The 25,254-nt window shown below is 40.7% G+C and overlaps 1 protein-coding gene across 5 annotated transcripts in view; it reads left to right on the top strand.

Annotated features, from left to right (window-relative positions):
• Positions 1–319: 319 nt before the first annotated feature.
• The window catches only part of MAPK12 (mitogen-activated protein kinase 12), a 39,080-nt gene continuing 14,145 nt past the window's right edge, over positions 320–25,254 (top strand). For 2 of the 5 annotated variants that reach the window (XR_004357324.1, XM_032689255.1), the window contains exons 1-5: positions 320–518; positions 1,285–1,414; positions 11,474–11,532; positions 15,189–15,300; positions 24,623–24,652. Coding sequence is in view for 4 of the 5 variants with exons in the window: in XM_032689255.1 (XP_032545146.1) it covers positions 403–518; positions 1,285–1,414; positions 11,474–11,532; positions 15,189–15,300; positions 24,623–24,652 (447 nt within the window). In the remaining variant the exon portion in view is untranslated. Of the gene's footprint in view, positions 519–940; positions 959–1,112; positions 1,131–1,284; positions 1,415–11,473; positions 11,533–15,188; positions 15,301–24,622; positions 24,653–25,254 lie in introns of those variants that run through there. The other 3 variants (XM_032689258.1, XM_032689257.1, XM_032689256.1) reach the window with 3 other exon arrangements.

The following is a 25,254-nucleotide window of genomic DNA, read 5'->3' as shown; positions in this document are numbered from 1 at the left end:
AGCACCTCACCAGATCCTGATCACAAGCGTAAAACGGGCACCGGGTGAAAGCGGGGAAGAGACTGCCGGGATGGGTTTGCTCCCTACTGCGAGGATTCGTGCAGCCGGCGAGAGCCTCGGCACCTGCCTCCCTGCCCGGGCACCCTCGGCCGCCGCCGGGACACCGCGCCGTCCGCTCTCAACCTCGGCAGAGCACAGCCCCAGGTGCCTGGGCTGGAGGGGAGGAAGAGCACAGCCGGTCCCGGTCGCGGCGGGAGTGATCCGAGGCGAGTGCGCGGGGCGGGGCGGTGCCGCTCGCCCAAGCCCAGCCCCTCTCTGCAGCCCGACTCGGCGGCGTTGGCCGCTCCCGCTCCCCCCGCCCGGGCTCTTTGTCGGCGGGTGCCGGTGGGGGCCCGCAGCGCCATGTCCTCCCCCAAGAACGGCTTCTACCGGCAGGAGATCACTAAGACCCTCTGGGAAGTGCGAGACCGCTACCGGGACCTGCAGCCGGTGGGGTCGGGCGCCTACGGAGCCGTCTGGTGAGCGGGGCGGCGGGGGTAGCCCTGGGACAGGCGGCGGGGGCGGTGACCTCTGCCCCGGCCCGGGGGACGCGGCCCGGCCCGGCCCGGCCCGGCCCTCTGGCGTGTTGCTCCCTGACAACTTTCCCCGGTTGTTGCGCCGGCCCCGGGCCGGCCCCGCGGGGGCTGAGGGCCGGCCCCGCTGCTCACCTGGCCGCCCGGGCCGGGCTCTGCCGCCGGGGAGCGCGGCCCGTCGTGGGGACCGACAGGCGCTCCGGGCTCCGACCCGCGCGTGTTCTCGTCCCTGGAGCGAGCAGAGCCCCGGGCGCTGCCCCGGCCCTGCCCAGCCCTGCCTGGGGAGCGCTGTCCGCGGCTGCTGACCCTGGCCCGCGGCACCCAGGAGCGGCAGCGACCCCGAAGCCTGGGGTGTTGTAGCCCTTGAGGCGGGACGCCTGGTGTGGGTCAGTGTTGGTGGTGGGTTTGGGGGTTTGTGGGATTTTTTGTCTTTTTTTTGCCTTTTTTTTTTTTTTCCCCTTCCCAGATGTTCCTGTTTAAAGCTTTTGAAAATGTCTAAGTTTCATCACAGGGTCTGGCAGCCTTTTAAACGAATGAAACGAGACGGCTGCTGACAAGGTGCTTTGGGGAGGTGATCTCCCCCCATGGCACGGGTGGTTCCGAGCCAAGGGCCAGGCAGCATGGGGCAGGATGAAGCCGCTCCCCAGTGCCGGCCGGGTTTGCAGGCTTGCTTCGGTCCTCGCTCACAAAACTCTTTGCTTCTCCCTTAAAGCTCAGCCGTCGATGGAAGAAGTGGTACTAAAGTGGCCATCAAGAAATTGTACCGCCCGTTTCAGTCTGAACTCTTTGCCAAGCGAGCTTACCGAGAACTGCGTCTCTTGAAACACATGAAGCACGAAAACGTGAGTTAGGTCGTTAGCAGATATCCTTCCCCAAACCCGCAGCTTAAGCATCCTAAAAACAAAGAAAATATGTAGATTTGGACAGGGCGGATGTGTAGCTGGAATTTGGGAATCTCTCAGCCTGTCTTTTGTCTGTCTGTCCTACAAACATCAGTTCACACAAAGTAGAATATCCTGTGGGAAACACCACTTAATTTCCATCTGGGAAAGTTTGGGTGGGAAAGGTTAGGACCACAGTGCAATTTGTGCTCAGAGCTAGTGAGAGATTAAAGACCAGAAATTACAATCACCATCACTACATTCCTGTGAGGTGCAGGAGAATGTAGAGCATGGGTCTCAAGTTGCCAGCATATCTGCTTTGGTTTGTTTTTTATTTTTCTGAACTTGAATGAAGATGCACACATGTGTGCCTTTAAGAAAGGGGGAGGGGTTTTGTCTTTTTTTTATTGTTCATGAAGCATTTGAAAGTTTTGGGCTCATACTAATGTGAAACAGGAAAAGTTCATGAATGACCAAACAAATTGCTTTACTGGGAGGCAGAGAATAAGATATAGAGCTCTGCATGTAATTCCCATGTAACAGGAAAGAAGAATAGCTATAGAAAGCAGTGTTGAAAGTGTACTTGAGAGAAAGATACTTAGTCCCAATAGTGTTTAGTGGTTTAAGAAAATAAAGGAGAAAAAGTTTTTGTGGAGTCAAAGCATGGATTCTGTATGAAAAGGGTCCCAGGGATGTGGGAGATAAGACCATAGACTGGGAGCATGTGGGAGATTCAGAGCACCTGCACAGAAAACTGAGAGATTGAAAGAAATTATGAGAGAAATTGGTAATAACAATAACTAGTCACTGCCATTTAACATTATAGTATTAATGTTGTGAGTACCAACAATATCTAGATTTGTTTGAAGAATAATCTGTGGGATATCCTGACTGTCCAGAAAGAAAACAGAGCTTTCTGTAGGCTTAAGAACCTATCTGCTTGTAACATTTTTATCTGCATCTTTTACTCTGATTACTTCAAAGCAACTGCCTCATAACCACTGCTATATATGTTAAAGAGTTAATGTTTGCAGGGAACTTCTGTCTCATGTGTGGGCTTTAATACTCTCAGCGTTTTCTTTACTGAACATTTGAGAGCAGAGCAGCCTGTGCAGTTGCCAAGCTCATAACTATGTCCAGAATTTTGAGATTATTTTTCTTCCATTTCCCAGAATAATCTGTTGGGTAGCATTTTCCACTCCTAGGAAGTTTGATGTGGTGTATGCCCATCAGGATAATACTCTGGAACTCCACCATGGACTCATTTGGTAATTAAAGGGTCTAGAAGAAAATGGTCACTGGGGAACATGAGCACAATCTATACAAATTACAAATCAATATTTGTGAAGGAAGGGGATGATTTACAGTCTTAAACAGTTTGGGCCACAGAAAGAAGAGTCTGGTCTATGTAATAAGGAAAAGGTTTACCTTGAATAAACCATCTAGTCATTAGAGAACAAAGACTGAATAAATGAGCCTGCAGGGATTCACAGCAACATGGAGGCAGAGGCTGGCTACTCCACCCATCCACAATGAGACTGACATGACTGTACAGCCCATCAAGACAATATCTGTCCACCGTCCCAGTCTCACATCCTTCTGTCAGTTGTGTTGCCCATGGTGAATTAGGAGCAGCGACAATGCCTTTTAGGAGTTTTAGTCCCTGAGATGATCTCAGAATACTCCTTTAGCCATTCCACCCACCCAAAATTAAACCAGAATGGCAGTATTGCTCATCATCAGGATTTTCAGCCCCACCCCTTTGGCCCACCACCACTCTGCCAGAGACTCTCTTTTTACATATTTCATAGAATCATAGAACCGTAGAATGGTTTGATTGAAAGGGACCTGAAAGATCATCTAGTTCCAACTCCCCTTGCCATGGGCAGGGACACCTTTCACTAGATCAGGTTGCTCAGAGCCCCATCCAACCTGGCCTTGAAACACCCCAGGGATGCAGCATCCACCAGTTCTCTGGACAGCATGTTACAGTGCCTGACCACCCTCACAGGGAAGAATTTATTCTGAATACCTAATCTAAACCTACTGTCTTTCAGTGTTAAGACATTTCCCCTTGTCCTATTCAATATATGTTCTTGTAAGTAGTCTCCATCTTTCTTGTTTCCATCAAAGGATGGATTTACAGGCAGAAGGCAAGGTCCTTTCCTGTTCACGTCAGCAGTTCACACTGTGCTGTGCACACCTTTAATGAAATGTACAGTAGTGGCAGGAGAGCTGCCTGTTTTCTATCATCACCATTGTCGCTTCCATGAGCTGGGCTATGGAGTTTTACATGGGCTCCACTCAGGTAGGCGCCTATCTCTAATCCAAAATCTAATTCCTTATAACGGGAATTAGTAGAATAGAACAGTGATTGAAGAATCTTTCTTGATTTTTTTTTTTTTTTTTTTTTGCTAGCTAACATGTTATAGTATGTTTCTATAGATAGCAGTTATCTATCTTTCTGGCTGTACTATAGATACAACTGTTATTAAAAAATTTAATAAAACTGAAGTAATTTTTTTAAAGACTTCAGTAAAATAGCAATACCACGGTTATCTCTGTCTTGGGTGTTAATAATCTAAGTATGTAGAGGATGTGGTATGTGATAGCCAGCCTAATGGTATTGCCACTATGGATTAGACTTGGAATAGTTTTCCAATGTCACATTAATCTGACAGTGCAAATCCTCATCTCACTTTTTTCCTACTTCAGCATATAAAATGTTTCAAGGTTCTGTTTACTTGATAGTTTAAATTACATCCAATTCTCTCTTCTTGTTGGTTTTTCTTTCAAAATTACTTCTGTAATCATGAGGAATTTGATGTTGGCTTTTATGAAAAGTGTGGTATTTTGTTTGTTTCACTGTGATTATCTCTCAATAGACTATCTCTGCCCTTCTTGGCTTTCAGGGAAGTGTTGTGTTAAGCATGTAGCAATACATTATCATAATTTGTTTAACCTTATGCTGTATTCAGAATGATGGAAGAAATTGTAATGGTCTGACACACTGTGTTAAAAATAGCACCTCTGATCCTCCATTAAGGTAGCAGAAGATACCATTAAACCTGTGCCACAGTGATATAATTCATTAGTGTGTTGTGCTTCAGTGAAGAAAAAAGGAGGAAAACTTCTGCTTAGTAGCCTAGATGACCTCCATTATAGACCCTTTGAGCAATACACTCATCTCTTTAATGTGGAAGGGTTGTAGGATGACCAGGAGTCCTCTAAAAGCAAATATAGGAGTCATTCTACTGAATTTTATTGGAATTGTATTTTGCTTTGTAAGGAAGCTAATTCACAAGTCAATTTGCTTGTCTATTTAGACGTCTTTCAGGAGAAGGTGATTGGTTGCTGGCATGACCATCTTTCATTAGACCTTTGCTCTCCCTAATGGTTCTCAAGTAAATGCAGTGAGGAATATTTCTGTATAAACCGTGCAGACTTGATAGCATGGGACTTCTCATCAACATTTTGCAAACAAATCCGGAGGAGCAATGGTGTTGAGGGCTCAGGGCCAGAGGCTGTGTGTGAAGAGGATGAGACCTTGCTGTTAGGAGAAAAATCAGTCTGTAATGGCACTGATATCCACATTTTTTTTGGTAGGCCTTTTAATTCAAGAGGTTCTGAAATGTTTCCCAAACTTTATAAGCTACTTCTACTACCAAGAAGTAGTCTAACCCAGATCAATTCCTAAGACACTGCCAAAAAGAAAAGTTCATTTCCAGTGATCCAGTTCACTTTGAAGCTGCATAAACAGCTGGCACATACCATTCCCTAATGGTATGAAAATGAGGAATAAACACAGCTAAGGTAAAATGAAGAATGCATTTCTTGGGGTTGTTTTTCTCCTTCATTTAATCATGCTAGTTTGTAGTTTTCATCCCACTACAGCCTTAGCAGCTCTTGATTATTTCTTTGACGTCTGCTGAATCTTGTGTAGAAGAACAGACTTTTTACCTTTAGAAAGTTTCTTTTTCCAGTAATACTGCTTTTGTTCTCTGTTTCTTTCCATTTTGAGTTCATTTAAAGAGAGGACCTTTAGGACATACCTATTATGGCTCTTAAAACCAAAAGCAGTGAGAATATGGCCAGCATGCTAACTTTGGCCCTGGCTTTCGCTCTCAACCATTTGCATAGCTCTGTATTTATGTATTCTTCTGAAGTTAAGAGATATGTTTGTGCATGCAAAGCTAAACCCAGGCAAGTAAGTAGAGGTGCAGGGCCTTTAGTTTCATTTGGCAAATAATTTTATTATGCATTTGGACTGGAAGTGATACCTTAATACCCACTTCAGTTGAAACAACTGCAAGTTGCTTGTAGCAGTCCAGCCCTGCCTTGCTCACCTCCCAGTTTGCTAACAGAAGTTTTCAAGTCGCCAGCAGGAGTGCAGAATAGCTGGTGAGGGGAGATGGCACTGGAAAGAGGAGGAAAAGAGCAGCGGCTCATGCTGGTGGCTCATGTCAGAACAGAGTGTGGATTTTAGCAAAGTGTGGTACGTGCATGTGTGTACATGTGTTTATACCTACATGTACATATAGGCACCCACGGGAATTCTGACGCAATTCTACCAATTAAATTCTGAATGTGTTTCTGGCATAAAATTTCTGACAAATGCCCGTTAAATGTTTCTTGGGTCAGTTAATATTCTACAGATGTTTTCCCTTCCTGGAAACCCTGTGTGTAAGAGGCCACTGCAGTATTTGTTCAAAGGTACTCTATATTATGCTCTCATTCATTGCTCTGAGTGGAAATTATTCTCTGGTGTATTCCCGTATCTAAAGACCAGTCTGTGTTTTGCATTAAGAGAAGCATGTAGTTTTTTCCCCCTTTTGGAAGGAATTGGATATCCAACAGACACCAAATTGTCTGTCTCTCTACAGTTATATTTTTGAGGATGATGCACTTTTAGGTTGGCTGGTTTTTAATTCTTTATTTTGAAAAGAATTTTTACTTATACCTACACAGTGTCAACCAGGGGAAGAATTGGTTCCAGAAAAAATAGTGAGTCACTCTATGTTCCTGCCTGAGAAAATCTTAAATCTGTCACCTTTTGCGGTTCATCTAGCCTGACATAAGCATTGGAAGAGCAACAGCGTCTGCAGTGTAGAGAATCAGACAAACAAGGGAGTTGCAGATGAGTGGTGACTTAACAGATGAGAGCTCATTGTGTTAGAAGAGGTTTCCCACAGTAAGTCCTCCAGAACTGCACCAGCTAAAAATTCACATCCTTTGGGTACACATATACCAGTAAAGTGCAATTCAGGAATTCTGTCTGGAGACGGCAAATTTCTTTATGGGTCCTTATGAAAGCAACAATACAGTTATAACTGGATAGTTTATTGCTATCAAAATTCTGTAAGGAAGAAACACTCCTGTCTGCTTCTCTGAAGGCTGAAAGCTTAGCACAGATAGGAAGATAACAGGACACCAGAGTCCTTTTATTTTGGTACTCAAAAGCCAATAAATCAGTGTAGGGGTATCTGTTGTAATTTCTGCTTATTTTCACAAACCTAGTGAACAGGTGTTTTACGTGGGTTGGACTTCAGCTGATAGCCATTTATTTGCACCCCAGCCTTGGGTACTAATAAAGCAGACTGTCTAGCTTATTTCATGAAATGAAAATAAGGAAAGCAGCACTGAAACCCAAACCTTCTCTTTGGTTTACCATTCAATCCAGAGATAAAGATGAGTGTCTACAGGATTTGAACCTGTCTGGTATTATATATGAGTCCTTTGAAAGAAGAGTGTGCTGATGCTTGTGGGTACAGCTTGTGATTGCCGGTGTGCTGACTGGCAGGAGAAAAGGAAAGGAGGTCTTGGTCCATCAGCAAGAGTCTTTCATGTCATGTATCAGTAATCTGTGAAGAAAAGATGGTGACTGTGGTGCAAGCTTTGGCATGGATAGTTAAAATTTTAAAAAGTTTGAGAGTTCTTAATGTAGTAAAAGGATGCAGGTGCCCATGATGTAGAACACTGCAGGAACATGAAGTTGAAGCTAATCCTGCAGAAAATTTAATGCAGCTTAATATGTAGTGTGGTGCACCCTAGCAAGGCTTTCTCTTAAATATCTACTTGCATGTGTAGCCTGAGTGCTAAAGCCACTCAACTTCACTGTGTTTTCATGCATAACATGTGCAAGAGAAAGCAGCACTTACTGTATGAGAGACATAACCTACATTGAGAGATCTAACCTACCTTACTTATTAATTTATACAAGACTGGAGTCTTTTCTTGATGTAGTGCTGCTTACATCAGAAACTTTTGTTTGCAGAAATGTAGTGGCTCAGTCCTTGAATACAAGTAATCCAATACATGAAAGTACGGGGGGGACAGAGATGAGGAACTCTTCGCCATTGCACTATTGGAATAGTATTTGGAAAAGTAGGCAGCTGAGAAGGGAAGGGCAGAAACCACCTTACCAATGTATTGTTGTCTGTTTGTTGACAGTAGTTAGAGTTGGTCAGGGTGGCCAGAGGACACACATATAAGCACAGTAGGTTAAAGAAAGGCTGAAGATGCTGTCACCCACCCCCCACTATCTTCAAAGCAAATATATTGAGTAAAAGCATACCTGAGGAAAACAAGTTAGACTAGTAGGTAGGTAGTTTTGTGGTTTTGCATTTCAGGAACATGGAGCATCTCTCCTATGAAGAAAGGCTGAGAGGGTTGGAGTTGTTGAGCCTGGAGAAGAGGAGGCTCTGGGAAGACATAAGGAAAAAATTCTTTACTGTTAGGGTGGTGAGGCACTTGAACAGGTTGCCCAGAGAAGCTGCAGATGCTCCATCCCTGGAAGTGTTCAACACCAGGTTGGATGGGGCTTTGGGCAACCTGATCTAGTGAAAGGTGTCCCTGCCCATGGCAGGGAGTTAAAACTAAATGAGGTTTAATATCCCTTGCAATCCAAACCGTTCTGTGATTCTGTGGGAGAGACACTCTCTTCTTCAGACAAAAACGAGTAAGATACTTCAGTGCAGGCTGAAGAAATCCAGGTTATTTTTCAGTCAAATTTACAGTAGGAAATAAGGTGCATTTCTGTGGTCTTACTTATTTGAGAAACTGCCTTTTGGAAGAGTAATGGGGGTAAAAATAAGACCCTGAAAAAGCAGTGCTGCTGCTGGTTTCCACAAGTGCTTTTCATGCATTCGTTCCTCAGCTAGGCTTCCATCTCTGATGCTGTCAGTTACTGTCCTTATAAACACCAAAAATATATCAATAGAAGGTTTTGCAGGTATCTCTGTTACATTTCATATAGGTAACACTATGAAAAATTATTGATTCTTGTAATTGTTTATGGTGACTTACTTTTGTGCTGGGACATTATCTTTAAGTATCATAAAGTTTCTTTACAAATACTGTCTTTGAGAGCATTTCAGACAGACACAGGATTTTCCATGATATCATAAAGGAGGGAGTTGCCTACTCTTTGTCCAGTTCTTTCCCTTTTCCTGAATAACTAGCTGCAGTTGTATCTTCTTCAGCGGATTTATTTTATCCTGTACCTCCTTGTGCTTAATATAGCTCCAGAAATCTCTGGCCTAAATGGAAATATAAATGACTCTGTTCCAGTATAGGAAAATAATCCCAAAACACAGCTATTAAATAAAGATCACTGAGGAAAAGGAAATGGGTCCTTTGCTTTTATTTTGGAATTGATTAACTATTAATATGTCTTACCATTTTGGATACTAAAAATCTATCTCAGGATTTTAAGAAAACTTGCTTTGTAAAGCAAGGAAAGAAGTCTTGTGAAATCCTCGTCCTGTTAAAAGTGCTTTCTTGTTCATTATTTAAAATTCCCTTCAGCAGGAGCTGAGCATTCATCTCAGTGGCATCCTTCACTGCGGAGGATTTGCAGCAATGATAAGTTTGTATCCATAAGTTTGCAACCTTACCTCAGAAATAAAAGTGTACCAGACACCATTAAGTAACTACTGGAAACTCTGTTTACTTGAGTGGATACGCAATAAGATGTTAGTGAACTTCATTAGTGTATTTGGGGGGTGTTTTGTTCTTTATGGAAACATATTCTTCATCTCTTGTGTTTCACAGAGGATACCTCATAATGCCTTAGTGTGCAGATGGAGGTAATACAGCAGCCACGCTATTTTATCCTCTTCTGGGTCCCTTCTTTATATTGTGGTGTCCAAGTGTCTTTCACTGCTACATTCAGATGTGATGGGGGTTATTTTCTGATGGTTCTTGCTTAGGTATATGAGGGCATGGAAATATCTGCTTAAGGAGAACAAGCAGGACTTCTGAGAAAATGGGGCTTGATAAGGAAAGATACATATTGGATAAGATTACTGCTACAAACTTCCTTCTTTGTAATACCTAAATATGTAGAGAGAACACAACTTTTCTGGCTGTTTATGCTCTGTGTGTACACATGCTGCCTCAGGAAATGCCCGTAGAGCTGCATTATACTCTATTGTTGTTATGTACATCTTTGTAGTCCTGCCCCCTCTTTTTTCTCCCTGCCTCCACAGAGAAATGGAAAACCTTATGTAAAATTGTCATTAAAAAAAAAATGTTATTGTAATGTTAGCACTAAAGATATTACTTCAAATAATAACTACATCCTCTGTGGGTTTAATTATTGTTTTATGGTAGATATTCTTCTTTAATTGGTTTCATATAACAGTCCTCAGGAAAACATTATTAGCGACTATTTTCAGGGATATATGCGGTTACAAAGAAAGGGAGTTGTACTTTTCCGCCTTCATCTTTATTAGCTTTTTTGCCTTGTTCATCATTATGACATTTTGATAATATCCAGGTTAACTGTAGTAGTTTGTCCTGAATGTGGAAAGACTAAAAATATGTGCAATAAGAATTTCATCACAGTTGGGATTTTTATTTAAAGCTTTGCTTTAATGAAATATAATAAAAGCTTTGCATTTATTCCTTTCATTTCTGCTCATGCTTCTCTTTACTTTCACATTCTTTTTTATAAAGATATCTGTTTTGGACAATAGTTCTTGATGTATAATCTGATGTCAGTACGACCATGGAGAAAGGGCTGAGCAAGATTATAAAGGCTGTTCATCTCTTAGCTTGCCTTCTAGCAAACCCCTGCACAACCTCACTGGCACAGCAGACTGCACCATGAGCGCTCTGGGGCTTGGGAGGCTTCCTCTGAGCAGACAGAAATGGTCATGAATTAGGGGCAGAGGTAGAAAAGAAGCAGCTCTAAAAGTCTCTGCTATTTAGGTACTGCCTGGATTAAGCAGCATGTAAAACTGAAGTCTGGCTTTAGACAATTCCAACTACTTCTTTTGGAGCATTGAGTTCTGTATATTTAATTTTCTAGTATTTAATGGGTTTGAAAGAAGCATTGGCAGCCAGAGTAATGCACTTAGTCAGTTTGTATAGTTTGTCTGAAAACCATAGCAATAGGAAAAGCTGTGGTGGAAAATCTGTTTTACTAGACTGTTATTTCTCTGTTGAGTGATGGAATGCTTTTGTTTGACAAAAAAAAAGCTCTTAAGGAGAACCTAAGGTATAAGCCGCAGTAAATCTTCCTAATTTTTACCCCCTATAAAAGCAGTTTAGTTCTAGTTTTTCTTCATACTCAATTATATATTGTAGTCTATGTACTAAATTACCCTGTTACTGAAATTAGATGATGTTTAAAGTGTTATTCATTGATAAGCAGCAGGCCCAGATAGGTGAAGAGCACTTATGGGTGCTTCATGTTAGGGACTGATTTGTCTGGTTTGTTTTCAACACTTCAATAGTAAAAGTGCTAAGAATGCTGTCTCCCCTTACATAAAACTCTTAGCCTCTGAACTTTTTAATTTTTGTATCACAGGGTCAAGCAGCCTGCAGAGTTATAAAATTTAACACATAACAAATCCTGGTGTTGCTAGGCACTACTTTAGGTATTCTTTATGCCATGTTTACACCTGTAGCTAATGTTTCACTGTGGAAATGTTTTTGATTATATTTCTTCACTTATTAGATGATTCAGGATTTATTATGTTTAATCAGTTATTAATTTTTTTTCTGTCATTTTAGGTCATTGGAATATTGGATGTGTTCACACCAGATGTAACACTGGAGAAATTTAATGACTTGTAAGTTCTGAGTTGTTTGTATTTTGAAGCAGGGCATTGTTACCTGTGTGTGAGGAAGGGTTGTTACTTTTTTAAACAGAGAATTTCAAAATCATTGCTTCATGGACTTTTTTTTCTGAATTTCATCTTAATATGACTCTTACATGCAACTTCCAAATTGGTAGGCTGGGGTTTTCACGGTGTTATTAGAACCAGTTTCCTGTCTTACAGGGTGTATACTTGTTTCAGCCCTTAGTAAATGGCAGTTTGATGTATTTCCTAATCCACCTTTCAAGTATTGATTTTTTTACCCTAAGACCCAGGTTGCTCAAATGATAGGACAATTCTTAACCCAAACAGGTAGGCTGAAAGTGATGCCTACTACATTACACATCTCAGTGGGGTCTGTCCTAATTCAAGGATTAATTAAAAACTGCTGATGCTGCTAAATTTTTTAGTGATTATCTGCACTGTGCTCTGTTGTGCTCCCTGATGTTTACCCAGTCCAGTGGTTGAAACAGCAAGAGATACAGATTGCTTCTACCACATCTCCCTGACTTTTTAGCAGCATCTCAGACACAAGACGCTTAGCAAGTCTGCCATTTTACTTGTGGATCCTGCTGCAATTCTTATAAATTAGAGTCATTAGAGAAACAGCACTCAGAAGTCCTGTTAGGCTTAGTGTAGATTTCCTGTAGAACTGTTCTGGATTTCATCTAATGTGGCTATGTTTCCAAAACAACCTTGCATATTTATATCTTAGCAAAGAAAGCTATCTGACAGAAAAATGTAGAAAATTAAGTACAGAAAACATAGAGCATGTATTCATATTGATGATTGAACCAAAAGGAATGTTGTCCATATTGCCTATTGTGCTAGCATTTTATGTAACATATGTAATAAAATGCACATTTATGGATTTGCATTGAAGCACTGTGTTTTAAATGAGGCCCGAAAATCATCTTCCAAATTTTGGAGGTGCAAGTCAAGTAGAAAAGATATTTTCATTACTGAAATTGCAACAAATGAGCCTATGGCAAAATTTGCTTTCAGGCCCATGGGCGAACTGTTAGAGGTGAGCCAGAGGTAAGTGCATGTACATTTAAAACAAAAGTGAAGAAACAGCTTTTGTGACTAAAGGTCAAATAGGGCATTTGAGGGATACTCACTTTTTGATGACTAGTTATGAGATGTTCGTGACTTCTTCTGTAAGGATCAAATTCAAGTGGGTTTGTGTGTAGAAGCAGCAGAAACAAGGTGTGTGGTTTCACAGAGCCAGTCACTAAGGTTGATCTTGTCTGACACTTGAGGTTTCTTAGCTGACTTCTAGTCCTCCTATCTAGAGGTGAACATGTTCCTCCTTAATCTGCCACTCTTCTCTCCTGCTCCTCTGCTCTACCAGTCAATGTATTAACAAAGATTGAAGGCAAAGTCTTGCTTACTTTATGAAGAAACAGTCCTTTCCCTGCTCATGTTTGTGTTGAAATTCCTTCAGGTTTAAATGTTTGGTTTATTGAAATGGTGTACTGAATCAGAAATGCATAAATCTTTACCAATTTAAGTCCTTTTCTACCAGCTGCTGTTCACCCCCTTCATTGCTATTCCTTGCATTGTCCATGCTTGTATCATACACATTGTGCCAGAATGGGTTGCTGCTCCTCATTTTGTAAGAATTTGAGTTTTAAATGAAACTTACAGAAACATAAATGCATTAGGCATCAATTTCTCGTTGAAGTGAACTACTAATCATGTGCCTAACCTCCTCAGATTATTCAAGAACTCCAACTGTGGATTGTAAATATATTTTTAATAATAATAAAAATTAGATTGCAAAGTTTTAAGTAATAGACAAAATGTTGAAAGTGAGTTTGTAGTGTTTGATCCCATTGTTGTCCTATTCCAATATGGTGCTTATAAATTATTACTACAGTTTGAACTTTCAAACTCAGAAAGTTAAGTGGATTTTTCCTCTCTTACGTTTTGGTTATTTTTCCACCCACCTAGACTTCTCTCTATTTGACTGTAAGAGATTTGAAGTCATCACTTTGTAAACATAGCAAATCGTGCATATGTAAAACTGCAGTCTTATTTCTTCTCTTCCTGCTCTTTACAGTACCTAGTGATTATATATTGGTTTAAACTTCGTCTATTCACACAAATCACAACCCTTAGCCCTGCGCAGGACCATTCTCAGGAGTCACACCATGTGCCTGAGAGTATCATCCAAATGCTTCTTGAACTCTGCCAGGCTTGATGCTGTGACCACTTCTTTGGGGAACCTGTTCCAGTGCCCAACCATCCTCTGGAACCTTTTTCTAATATCTAATCTATATCTCTCTCCCCTGAGACATTCCCTCGGGTCCTATCACTGATCACCACAGAGAACAGATCAGAGTCTGCTCCTCCTCTTCTGCTCATAAGGAAGTTGTAGACTGCAATGAGGTCTCCCCTCAGTCTCCTCCAGGCTGAACAGACAGGAACATGAACAAAGAAGTTGAACTCCATTTTCCAAGGCACTTGGTTTGTTGATGGGAAACATTTTTTGTGTTATTCTGGGAGAGAGATAAGAAACGTTCCTTTCTCTATGTTTGTGCTGCCCTTATATAGTCACAGAATTAAATTGCTCATCCTTTGTATTCAAAGGTTAGTGAACTTGTCAGTGAATGCTGGGACTGGGAACCTGAGTCCTGATCCCCAAAGTCGTGGGAAAAAACTGCTTGGTACCTAGGACATGTTGGAAATGCTACCTATAATTCCTAGTGACTAAATCAGTGTCTTTATAGTCAATCTCTATTTTGTTTTATAGCTGCATTTCTAGTAGAATAAATGCACTTTTCATGCAGGTTTAATAGTAGAAATCAGAATTATAATTTGCATGTTTTAACCAGAAGAAACCCATTTGGATCTAAATAGTAAAATCTGTAGCTATGAAACAACAATCACATCTAATTCTTCTCTTCATGAAAATGCATCTGCTTGTCCTCATCAGAAGAAAACTGATTACTGTATCCTCAAGTACCAAATGTGATTGGCTCTGCCTGTGTTCAGAAACTCTGAAGGATGAGTTTACTACATGCAAGGTTTGGATCTTAAGTGAAGATTAGCTGTGAAATATCAGCTTGGCATTCTGGAGCTTTCTGTTGCTGGTGTCCCTTACCATTATGAAGTATTGAAGATTCCAGTTTATGATCCCAGATGAAAATTAATGACAGTTATTGTTGCCTCCTAATTTGATCAACTTTATTTCTGTTACATCTGGCCTTGTCTGTTTGAATGAACCACCTAGGCACCTTGGTTACTGCGAATTCAAGGCTATGATCTTGATTGTGAGAGACATGGTGTTGCATGAATGTCTGTTTTCTGTGTAGCTGTCTTTGAAATATCACAAGGCTCTTGTTAGTTTCTTTCTAAGCTAGTTCAGAGTCTGCACTCTTCTGATAACTAGCAACTTTCTGTAATTGGTGACAGGGTTGGGCAATACCTTTTCATGACAATCAGATAAACGTGGAGAAACTTGGAGGGCAGGGGGATGATAAAGGAACTGTTTGGTAAATGGAACAGTCTATAATTTAATATTGTCATTGAACTATAACATACAATTATGTTTCAATTTATATGACAAATTAATCAAGTTGATCTGTTTGGTTTTGTTTTCTTTTTTTGTGTTCTGTTTTAAGCTACCTCGTCATGCCATTTATGGGAACAGACTTGAGTAAGATAATGAAGCATGAGAAACTAACTGAAGACCGAATCCAGTTCCTAGTATATCAGATGCTGAAAGGCTTAAAGGTTTGCCACGTCTACTGTTATTTTGATGTTCAAAGTCTTTTTTCCTAGCAAACCATTATGGAAAGCTATACATATTTATCATTTGATAGCAGGATAAAATTTTTCTCACCTTATATAGGAAAAGAATACATAGAAAATATGATTTTCTAGCTAAACAATCCTGGCTGTCTCAGTTTCTTCTCTTTAAGGGATAACGAGGCGTGATTTTCCCTTTTGTAAACCCATGCTGACTGCTGTTGCTCAGCTTTTTATCCTTCTAACTATTGGAAATGGTTTCCAGAATTACTTGCTTATTACATTCCTAGATAATGAGGTGTGGCTGACTGATCCTCTTCTTCCTTACCCTTTTGAAGACATGAGCAATATTTGCTTTCTTACCATCATAAGGAGCATCTCCTAATCACCATATTATTAAGTGGCCTCACAATGACATTGTCCAACTTGTCTTAGAATTCATGAGTGCGTCCCATCAGGGTATTTAAATGTTAAATTTGTGTGTGTTTAGATGTTCCCTAATCTGATCCTCCTCCACTGAGTGTGAGTTTTCCTTACTCCAGACTTTGCCAAATCATAGGTCCCTGAAATCACTGGAAAATATTACTAGTAAAGATGAATGGAAAGGAGACATATTGAGTACCTTAGGGGGTTTTTCCATGCCCCTTGTGCCGTTGCCTGTGTTTTCACTGGGTTTTTATCCTCCTGATTTGCATGTAGAAGCCCTTCATGTTAACCTTCAGGTCCCTTACCGGGTTCAGGACCAAGTGGACTTCACCTTTCCAAATTCCATCTCTGCACACTTGGACAGTGTCTCCACATTCCAGCTGGATGACCTGATTCTGCTTCCACCTCATGTACACTTCTTTTTTGTGTTTTCAGTTTCCCTAGCAATTCTGCATTCATCATGCAGGCCTCTTGCCACCTTTGCTTGATCTTGCCTTCTAGAACCTGTTTTTGTTATGTGCTGACATTTTACACTCTGAAATTAGGAAAGGATTCATAAAAGACTGTAAGTGACCATTCAGATTTGTCTAGTTTTGAACTGTGTAGGAACACTTCATCTTGTAGCTCTTCCAGTAAGTCTTGACTCAGCTGCAGCATGGTATCTTGGGAAGAAGAATAATAATTTCAATGTATCATTTTCTTATACTTGAACAAAAAGTATAACCAGACATAATCTCTAAGGTATCTTTTACCTTAGATCTCTTTTTTTTTCTTGTCCAGATAATGATCCTGACTGTAAGCCTGTTAATCCCCTACTCTTTCTCAGAAATAATGTTTATGTTCATCTCTCTTATACTTTTGTCGACTGCAGAGCTTACAGCTGTAGCAAAACAATATAATCTTGAATTTCACTGACTCTCACAAGAACAATTCTAAAAATATTAGCTATTGTCTACTTTGTATGTTTTTCTTCCTCATGATTTGCTCAATACTGTTTATTAATGCTACTCCTTTTTTCCTCTGTTTGACTTTTAAAAATTTGGCTGTGATTATTGAAGTTCATATCATACAACACAAAAAGAAGATATCTTGAAGCTCCCTGGTTTTATCTATAATGTATATTAATGTGATGTGAAAATGATTCTGGGTCTAAATTAGTACTATAGTTCTTATATTACAGGTTTGCTTTTTGTGTGTACACAGCGGTTGATTGTGAAAAGGCTACTACTTCCTTATTACTTTTTTTTTCTTTTGGTGACACAATCCAAGAGAAGAAAAACCTTGACCCGGTTCTGCAGGCTTCAACCAGGCTCTCCTGCAGTGATGGCTGTTTAATTCCCTTTGCCCTCTAGAGACACAGGGTGTAAGGAGGCTGTGGAACAGCACTGTTTGAAAAGAAATGACATTTCTTGGCTACTGCTGCCACAATTTTGGTCTTACGATCCTCTGCCTGCAACAAACAACATAAGGGTGGGCTTTCCTCTGTGCTCATACAGAGATAAGTGAGGTCAGCATAGAGATGTGCTTGTGCAGTGGAAATACAGAACTGATTTTGGTACAGGAAAGTCTGGCACATCCATCAGAATGCTGATTCATCCAGATCTGTATTTGCATTATATTAATAATATTAAAATATTATTAATATAGCAGGACAGCGTGCTGTGCCTGGACAGGAACATCAGGAGCAGCAAACCCATGATTCCGTTGTCTCTCAGTACTTAAAAGATTCAGAAGGTTACGTAAATTTTTTTACTCCTATCACAAAACTTAGTGAATATACTTTGTTGTTGAGTCCTGCATTATTGATTTCTCTTTGACCCTACCTTGGATTTTGTGTTCTTATTTTAGTAGCTTTTTACTCACATAGCCTTTTACATACACTAAGTAATTTTCCTTTGTATTCTACAGTTATGCATTTAAGTGGTCCAATTCCCATTTTACAAATGCAGAAACTGAAGGCAGGTTTGAGGAAATTGATTTTATTTAAACTAGTGGGAATTCACCTCCAATCTGGACTTTGAATGTGGAGTTATGATTTCAGTTTTGTAATTAGTTCCCTAGTTACAAACTATGTCCTAGTAAGTGTTCTCTCAAGGACCATATAAGTGGAGTGGTCTGTTTAGTTACAGGTAACTGTCTGGGAAGCAGATTTCGAGGAGAGGCATGCTACTCACCAAAGATGAAAAACATCATTTGCAATAACGTTACAGGCAAGAAATATCTGAACTGTAAATAATTAGCTTAAGTTGAGTGTAGTGGAAAGGATGAATAATTAATTTAATTTCAGTGAAATGGCTTAGAAACATAGTTTGGTCCTAGTGACGTACATTATCTGACAGAGGTTAACAGAGCGGAGCTTGTGAGCCTCAAAGGCTGACACTGAAGTCTGTTGGATCAGTAAATATGGAAAGCAAGTGGAGCAACTGCGCGTGGTTGACACACATAGGAAGAAGACAGAGCAGGAATTTAAGAGGATATATTGGGTTTGTGTGGTAGGGTTTGTTTGTTAGTGGAGTGGAGGCTGCAGGCGTGGCTTCGGTGAGAAGACAGCAGGAACTGCCTCCATGTTGAACAGTCAGTTCCAGAGGGCTCCACAACAGTCCTGCTGATGCCTAAAGCTGAGCCCATCGGGGATGTTCATGGCACCTCTGTGGTAACGGATTTAAGGAGGGGTAAAAAAATGCTGTGCAGCAGCTGTGGGAGGAGAGTGAGAAAATGAGAAACGGCCCTGTAGGCACCAAGGTCAGTGAGGAAAGAGGAGGAGAAGATGCTCCAGGTGCTAGAGCAGAGATTCCCCAGCCAATGGCGAAGACTATGGTGGCACAGGTTGCTCCCCTGCAACCCATGGAGGACCATGACAGAACAGATATCCACACAGCAGCCTATGGAGGATCCTGCTGGGACACAGGGATGTGCCCTAAATGAAGCTGTAGCCCACAGAAAGCCTGTGTTGGAGCAGGCTCCTGGCAGGTTTTGTGGCAAGATCTGTGGCCCACAGGAGAGCCATGGTGGAGCAGTTCGTGAAGGACTGTCTCCTGTGGGAGGAATTACACACTAGAGCAGGGGAAGGCTGAGAAGGAAAGAACATCAGATACAACACATGATGGACTGACCATAGTCCCCATTCCCTGTCCCTCTGTGCTGCTTGGGAGGAAGAGGGAGAGATATCAGGAGTGAACTTGAGTCTGGGAGGAAAGGGGGGGGGGGAGTTCTTTCAGTTTTGGTGTTGTTTCAAACTATTCTATTCTGTTATTAATAGGCAATAAGTTAAATTAATTTTTCCCAAACCGAGTCTGTTTTGCCCATGGTGGTAATTGGTGAGTGGTTTCCCTGTCATTGTCTCAACCCATGAGCTTTTCCACTGTATTTTCTTCCCCGTGTTCTGCTGAGAGTGGAAAATGAAAGAGCAGCTTGGTGGGCACCTGGTGACCAGCCAAGGTCCACCCAGCACAGAGGAGAGGAGCAGGAAGTTCTTGATGTTCCCTGTTATTCCCCAGATTTAATAAAAATAAAGGCAGTGCTCATTGCAGTTACATGACAACCAGCAGGGATGCTGAGATAATCTTAGAAAATTTGTATCTCTGATCTCTGTAACTGTGTTACATCTTCTATAGGAGGTGGTTTACCTGAATATTTTGTCTCTTCCCACATATTTTTTGAGAGCTTATACTTATCTCAAAATCACCCATAGGAGATATTATTCAGCTACTAGCCTCTGTTTTGTCATTTCTTATTGCACAGCAAACATTGGAGAACAGTCTTTACTGTATCTGTTCCATTAAATTTTGGATTCTTCTTGAACCAATTAATCCAGCCAGAAATATACACCTACCTGGAAAGATTTTTAAGAAATAGGAGTGGTCCAGTACTTGAGGAACATTCTTGTATCTCTGTCTGTGCTAGGAATTGTGTTAAACTGAAAGCAGTGTTGCTGGCATGCAGAGAAAAAAGAGAATGAGAATGAGTCAGTAATTTGTTTACTCTTTTACAGGTATCTGTAAATTAGCTGTTTTAGAAAGGGTTTGCCAAGCTTTGAGTGAAAAATCTTGTACTTTTTAAGGTCTACCATATCTGGATTAAAGACAGCCCATCTTTATTTACTTAGATTGCTTTCTTGGCAGGGCAGGGAGAACAAACATACACTTAGACAGAGCTTAGTTGAAGCATTGTAAGGGAAAAATGCTTGCAACACCTGAGAAGGAGTATGCTACCCTGTAGATCTTTGTGGTAAAACTCTTTCAGCTTCCCAAGCTTAAGCTTGCATTTGTTAAATGCTTTTTTTTCCCCACCTTTTAACTTTGATGGACTCTATTTTGGTGGGTTTTTTTGTGTTACTGATGTAACCTGCAATATGCATTTGTCCTTAGTGTAAAATATAAAGAAATTTATGGTATCTCCATTTATGTCTGGTTAAGGCAAGAAGGCAGTTCGTCACTTTTGTCATATTGCATATTCTACTGTAACAACCTATTTACATGTGACAGTTAAATACATGTAAAGAAAACTCTGCGTGACTGATGCATTGTAAAGGCATAAGAGAGATTTTTGCTAAGCCCATGGGTTGGTTCCTCACAGGCTTTGTTTCTGCATTCTACCTGTAGACTGGTTCTGGATTGGTTGTATACCAAAATGTTCATCAGGATTGATTTAAAAAAATATGTATAGATTGAGGTCAATAGAAAGTTCATGCTGAGTTCAGGAAGATTTGTATCAAGCCCTCAACCTTTGCTCTGCAAACCTGTGGAGGTCTTTGTTTATCAGTTCTTACCATTTTACTGTTTTCTTTCTACAGAGAATGAAATATTCATTTCCTTTCTTCAGCAAGCTTTGTAATTTATCACAATTTGCCCCTTAGAAACAGTGACATACTTCTCCTTTATCTGTTTACTAGTCAGACCCTACTCTGACATTAAATTTTATATAAGTATGAGCTTGCAACTTGGAAGGACTTTAATTTCTTTGTTTGTTTGTTTCTTTGACAGAAAAGCTGTGTATTGTCAAAGAGTACAGAAGGCAAGCTAAACATAAGTGTCTGTGTGTAGATGGAAAGCAGCTGGAGGTTCCAGCACTTTCAGTCTTGGGTCCCTTTTCTGCAGGAATGCCAGCTGGGTTCCTGTTTATAGGGATCTGGGGAGGTGGCTGTCTGTCCTCTTGCTTTATTCGTACAGAGTTTGAGAAGGAACAGACAATTCTTGGGCCATAAAAATACCTGTTCGAGCTTCCCTTGCCATACTTAATGATAAGATTTACCTGCTCCAGTTCTTTTCTCATCAATATTTACTACCTTTTGTTCACATTTATGCTGGTCTTTTTCTGCTTCTCTCTTTTCCCTTCCCTCTCTCCCTCATTTCCTCTTCTGTTTTTCTTTCCCTGCCAAGTTGCTCTTCATTTTCATTTTGCATGTTGCCTAGAACACTTTCTCCTGAGTCTTTTCTAATTCCTTTTTGATTAGCTTTTTGTTTTGTGTAGAGATTACATATACAGACAAGAATGCTTAAAATTTAGATGACTGTTGGATGGCTTCCTAGCACAATCTGAAACTTGCATGCCAGGGTTTATGCATACTACCAAAAATTGTCTTTAGGATAATGCATAGTGCTCCAAGGGACTTCCCTCATGTTAACTGGGTTCTTGAATCAAATATTTTTCATGTGAAGTGGTAATAACATTGTGAAGGGTATGTCTGCTCTGGTCTGGGTCTTTTTGCTGTCAATAAATGGCTAATTTAATGAGGAGAATCAGTAAGAACAGGATCCCATTTCAGAAGGTTATTGAACAGAAATGGAAAATTTTCTGAATGAAGTCTGGTATAGTTTCAGTGCTGCTACCTACCAGGAGACAATAAAATGCAGTTACAAAAATACTGCTGTTGTTAAAGAAATGCTGCAACACAGCATCAGTATTTCAGCTTACAGAAAGGCTGATGTGTACATTAGCATCAGGAATAAATGCTGTTTCCTGTAATCTCAGTAGCGTTGTATTAAGAGAAGTGTTTAGAAAATAGGAACCCTCCCCAAAGTGCTAACATGATTTTGGTGCTGTGAAGACACATAAAACCTTCAGTGGGGTAAGAACGCCAGCAAAATCACGCTCTTCCCCCCAAACAAGTGAGATGTACTTTAAAACTCTGAAGGGTTCAGACCTTTGAATTCCTGTTTCTACGTGCCACGTTCTTAGGTGCAGAATAACCAGCTATTTCCTACTGTGTACAGTTTTATCAGAGAAAACAGCCTATAGAATATTTTAAGCGTCTGCACTGGAAAATAAAGAGGCTTCAGTTAGAAGACATTGGAATAGTTTAGAATGCAAGGAGATATTGTGATATCCTTGATCAAGACAGCAGAAGACAGAAGACTTCTTTTTCTTAGTTTCTTGGGAATCTAGCTACTTACAGGTACACTTCTTAAAAAAAAAAAAAAAAGCATGTATCCTCTCTGGTCTCCATGTACCATTGACAGACTTCCTCTTCCTCCCATCCCAGTCCACTTTTATGCGCATCCATGACAAATACAACATTTCGTGGTTTTTTGTTTGCTGTAGTGTTTTTATAGACCACATTATTGGGAGCAGCCATGTGCCCTCAGTTCCTTGTGTCTGCCCCAGGAAATCCTGGGAAGGGCTTTGGCATTTCCTGTGGGTTATGTTAAACCATACCTAATCTGCAAGTAATATGTAGCAGGAACTGGTCTACCACAGGTGCCAAGACCTGCCTGGACTCTGGCACAGCAATCAGTGTGACTGCAGCAACAGGGCCTTACCACATTCTGGGCTGGATTGGTAAAGTTGTAGCCACAGGGTTAAGGAATTGGTTTTGATTTCTTTTCCCCCCTCTTTTCAGAACCTGTGAGACCACATTTGGTGCATCGTGTCAAGTGTAAAACAGGAAAAAGAAACTGTCAGAGGTTTTAGTTTTCTTAGTCACTGCTTTAAAAACTTGGCACCTTAAACACAGATCTTGTGTTGCTTAGGTTGTATGGGTTTTGTTTAAGTTCAGAAATCTAGGTCTGAAATGCACATTGGATCTGACTGTAGAAGTTGGCTTTGTAGTTTTGCTTTCTTTTCCCTGGTCCCCTCATCAGTTGGATTACAAGAACCCCTTTGCAGAGGGACTGTTGCATTCACAAGGTTAATTACCTTTTTTGAGGGCTGTTGGGAAGGAAGATGGTCATTGCTGGGGCTATGGCTGCTTTGCAGTTATCCTGCAAAGTTCCTTCCTTCTGTGCATTTCTGTGATGCCATGCTGACTGTCCATGGTTGGTCTTTCCTGACTCTGACAGTTGGTTCCCAGTAATTCTTTTCCCAGTTGTTGTCCCATTCTTCAGGGTGGAATAAAATGAAAATTCTCCAGGTGCACCTCATCCATCTTTTCTGGAGTCTTTTTATTTAAAAGCTTTTTTTGTTCTTATGTTGATTAATGTCGGTATTATGAGCTGTCAGCAGTAGTGTGGTCTGCAGGGTTTTCGGATCAGTTTCCCACACGTGAAGTGAACAGTAATAGCACCTCACAGACCGCCCTTGGAAAGCACGTCTTCAGTTCAGGACAACTTGCTGCATTTCTATCCTTGCAAGAGATGCCTATGTCTGAACTAGTTACTAGAGCCTCCCTTTATTATCCATGATGAAAATAGTCTCTTCTAGTCTGGATCCCTTTCCCCCCATGGTGTGGGGCGCACCAGTTCTAGTTCCGTTTCCATCTGAGGAACCATTTCCGATGGCTTAATGTGGATAGGGAGGGGGGACTCCAGTGCCAGGGGTTTCTTCAGGTCCTGAGCCTGGAGGGGAGAGGTGCTCTCCCCTCCTCCCACCCACGTGGTCCCATGGCAGCCACAGAGACAGCACACCAGAGTGGAGAGCAGGCAAGAGAGAGTTTATTGTTGGGGGGGTTACATTTATAGGGTTAGGAGGATTCACAGAGTAACCAGTTACAAGTCCCAAGGGGTTTACAGGAACACCCAATTGCAGGAAGGGGTTAACAACCAATAAGGGGCCAATGAGAAGACCTCAGGATATCTTCTCAGGACATTCCTGCATGGGAGATAACAGTTGCTGTGGGGGGTGTTGGGAAGAAGAAGCATGTGTTTGCAAAGAGACTACAAAAAGCCATTTTGAAACATGTTTAAACCACAGTTTCTCATATAATGCAGATTTACTGCCACATCTAGGACATCATTCAGCTGGTGAGAGGAACTGCATACCTTAGTGGAGAGCATCTGGTGATAATCATGCATTCCAACATCATGTAGTTGATCAGGCGTCTTCCCAGAACTAGTCCTGGGAGTCCAGTTTGTTGGTTTAGCTTTTGTGAGCCCTTAAATAAGTCACTGGAAGGATGATGAAAGTATTCAAGTACCTTGTACCTTGACCTTTCCACGTTTCATTGAGGAAATATTGAAGCATGTAGTGAGAATTCTCAGATAAGACCTTGACTGGCCTTAATCCTGGTCTTAATGATCTCTTAAAAGTCAGTGCTGCTGAAGCATATGAATCTAAACTACAATGGCACAGTAGAGACATCTATTGCAAGAGAACATTTCTGATATATAAAACAACAGGTTTTATTCTGATACATATATATATATATATATGCCAAAAAATTAACTGAAAATGGCATTTTATGTATGGGAGGATTTAGAAAAAGCTATATGATCTATTGCAGTACTCAAACCGATTTAGTAGTTTCTTGTTATTGGGGGAGGGAAAGGGCAAAATGCTAGTTTAATTATGTGAACATTAAAACCATAGCTAAAAAGATCTGTGCAATAGGTAAATATTTTATAATTTCAATTTACTTTAGCACTGTGAAAAAGTACTTTCTCCTCTACCCTAGGCAACTTCTTAAAGTTGGGGCTTCATGAATAACCAATACTTTCTCTTTTTACAGTATATTCACTCATCAGGCATAATTCACAGGGTAAGTGGAAACAACACTACAGATGTTTATATTTTGATAATGTGAGTGATGTTTGTGTATAAGCTTTTGGCTTCTTCTTCAATAAGAACAAAAGATGGCATGGCTATATCAGTGTAAGTTGGGAACTCAAGTTGCACTGAATACAGCTTAAATTTGGATTTCTTAAGTTACTTTGTGAAGTTGAGTTGTAAGTCCCCACAAGTGTCTGAATTGAGATGGATAAGAGCTTTTTCTGTTTGTTTGTTTGTTTTAATGAAGATTAAACTTCTAAAAACAATATTTAGATTTTCTTTAAACATCATGTTAGTGTTCAAAGCTGAGGGGGGAGGAACCATAGAAACTGAAAAAATTGTCCAAACTTTTAAAGCCTTGAGAACCTCAAATTTTTATTGCAATAAATTAGACATTTGATTATTTCTGAATTCTTTTGCACTGTGAAGGAGTTCTGAATGATGCTCACGTGGTACCAAGCAGCATGTCTTCCCCCAAAACTGCATCAGAATAGTAGAAATTGTCCATTTGTAATAAAATATCAGGAGCACCGTAGGAAGTGTACATTGTAAAGCACCTTTAAGCTGGACATGGAAACTATGCAAACTGAC

Source organism: Chiroxiphia lanceolata, chromosome 5, assembly GCF_009829145.1.
Source record: "Chiroxiphia lanceolata isolate bChiLan1 chromosome 5, bChiLan1.pri, whole genome shotgun sequence".
Lineage (NCBI taxonomy): Eukaryota > Metazoa > Chordata > Aves > Passeriformes > Pipridae > Chiroxiphia > Chiroxiphia lanceolata.
The sequence above is the reverse complement of the archived record's forward strand: the minus strand, read 5'-3'. Positions and strand labels throughout refer to the sequence as shown.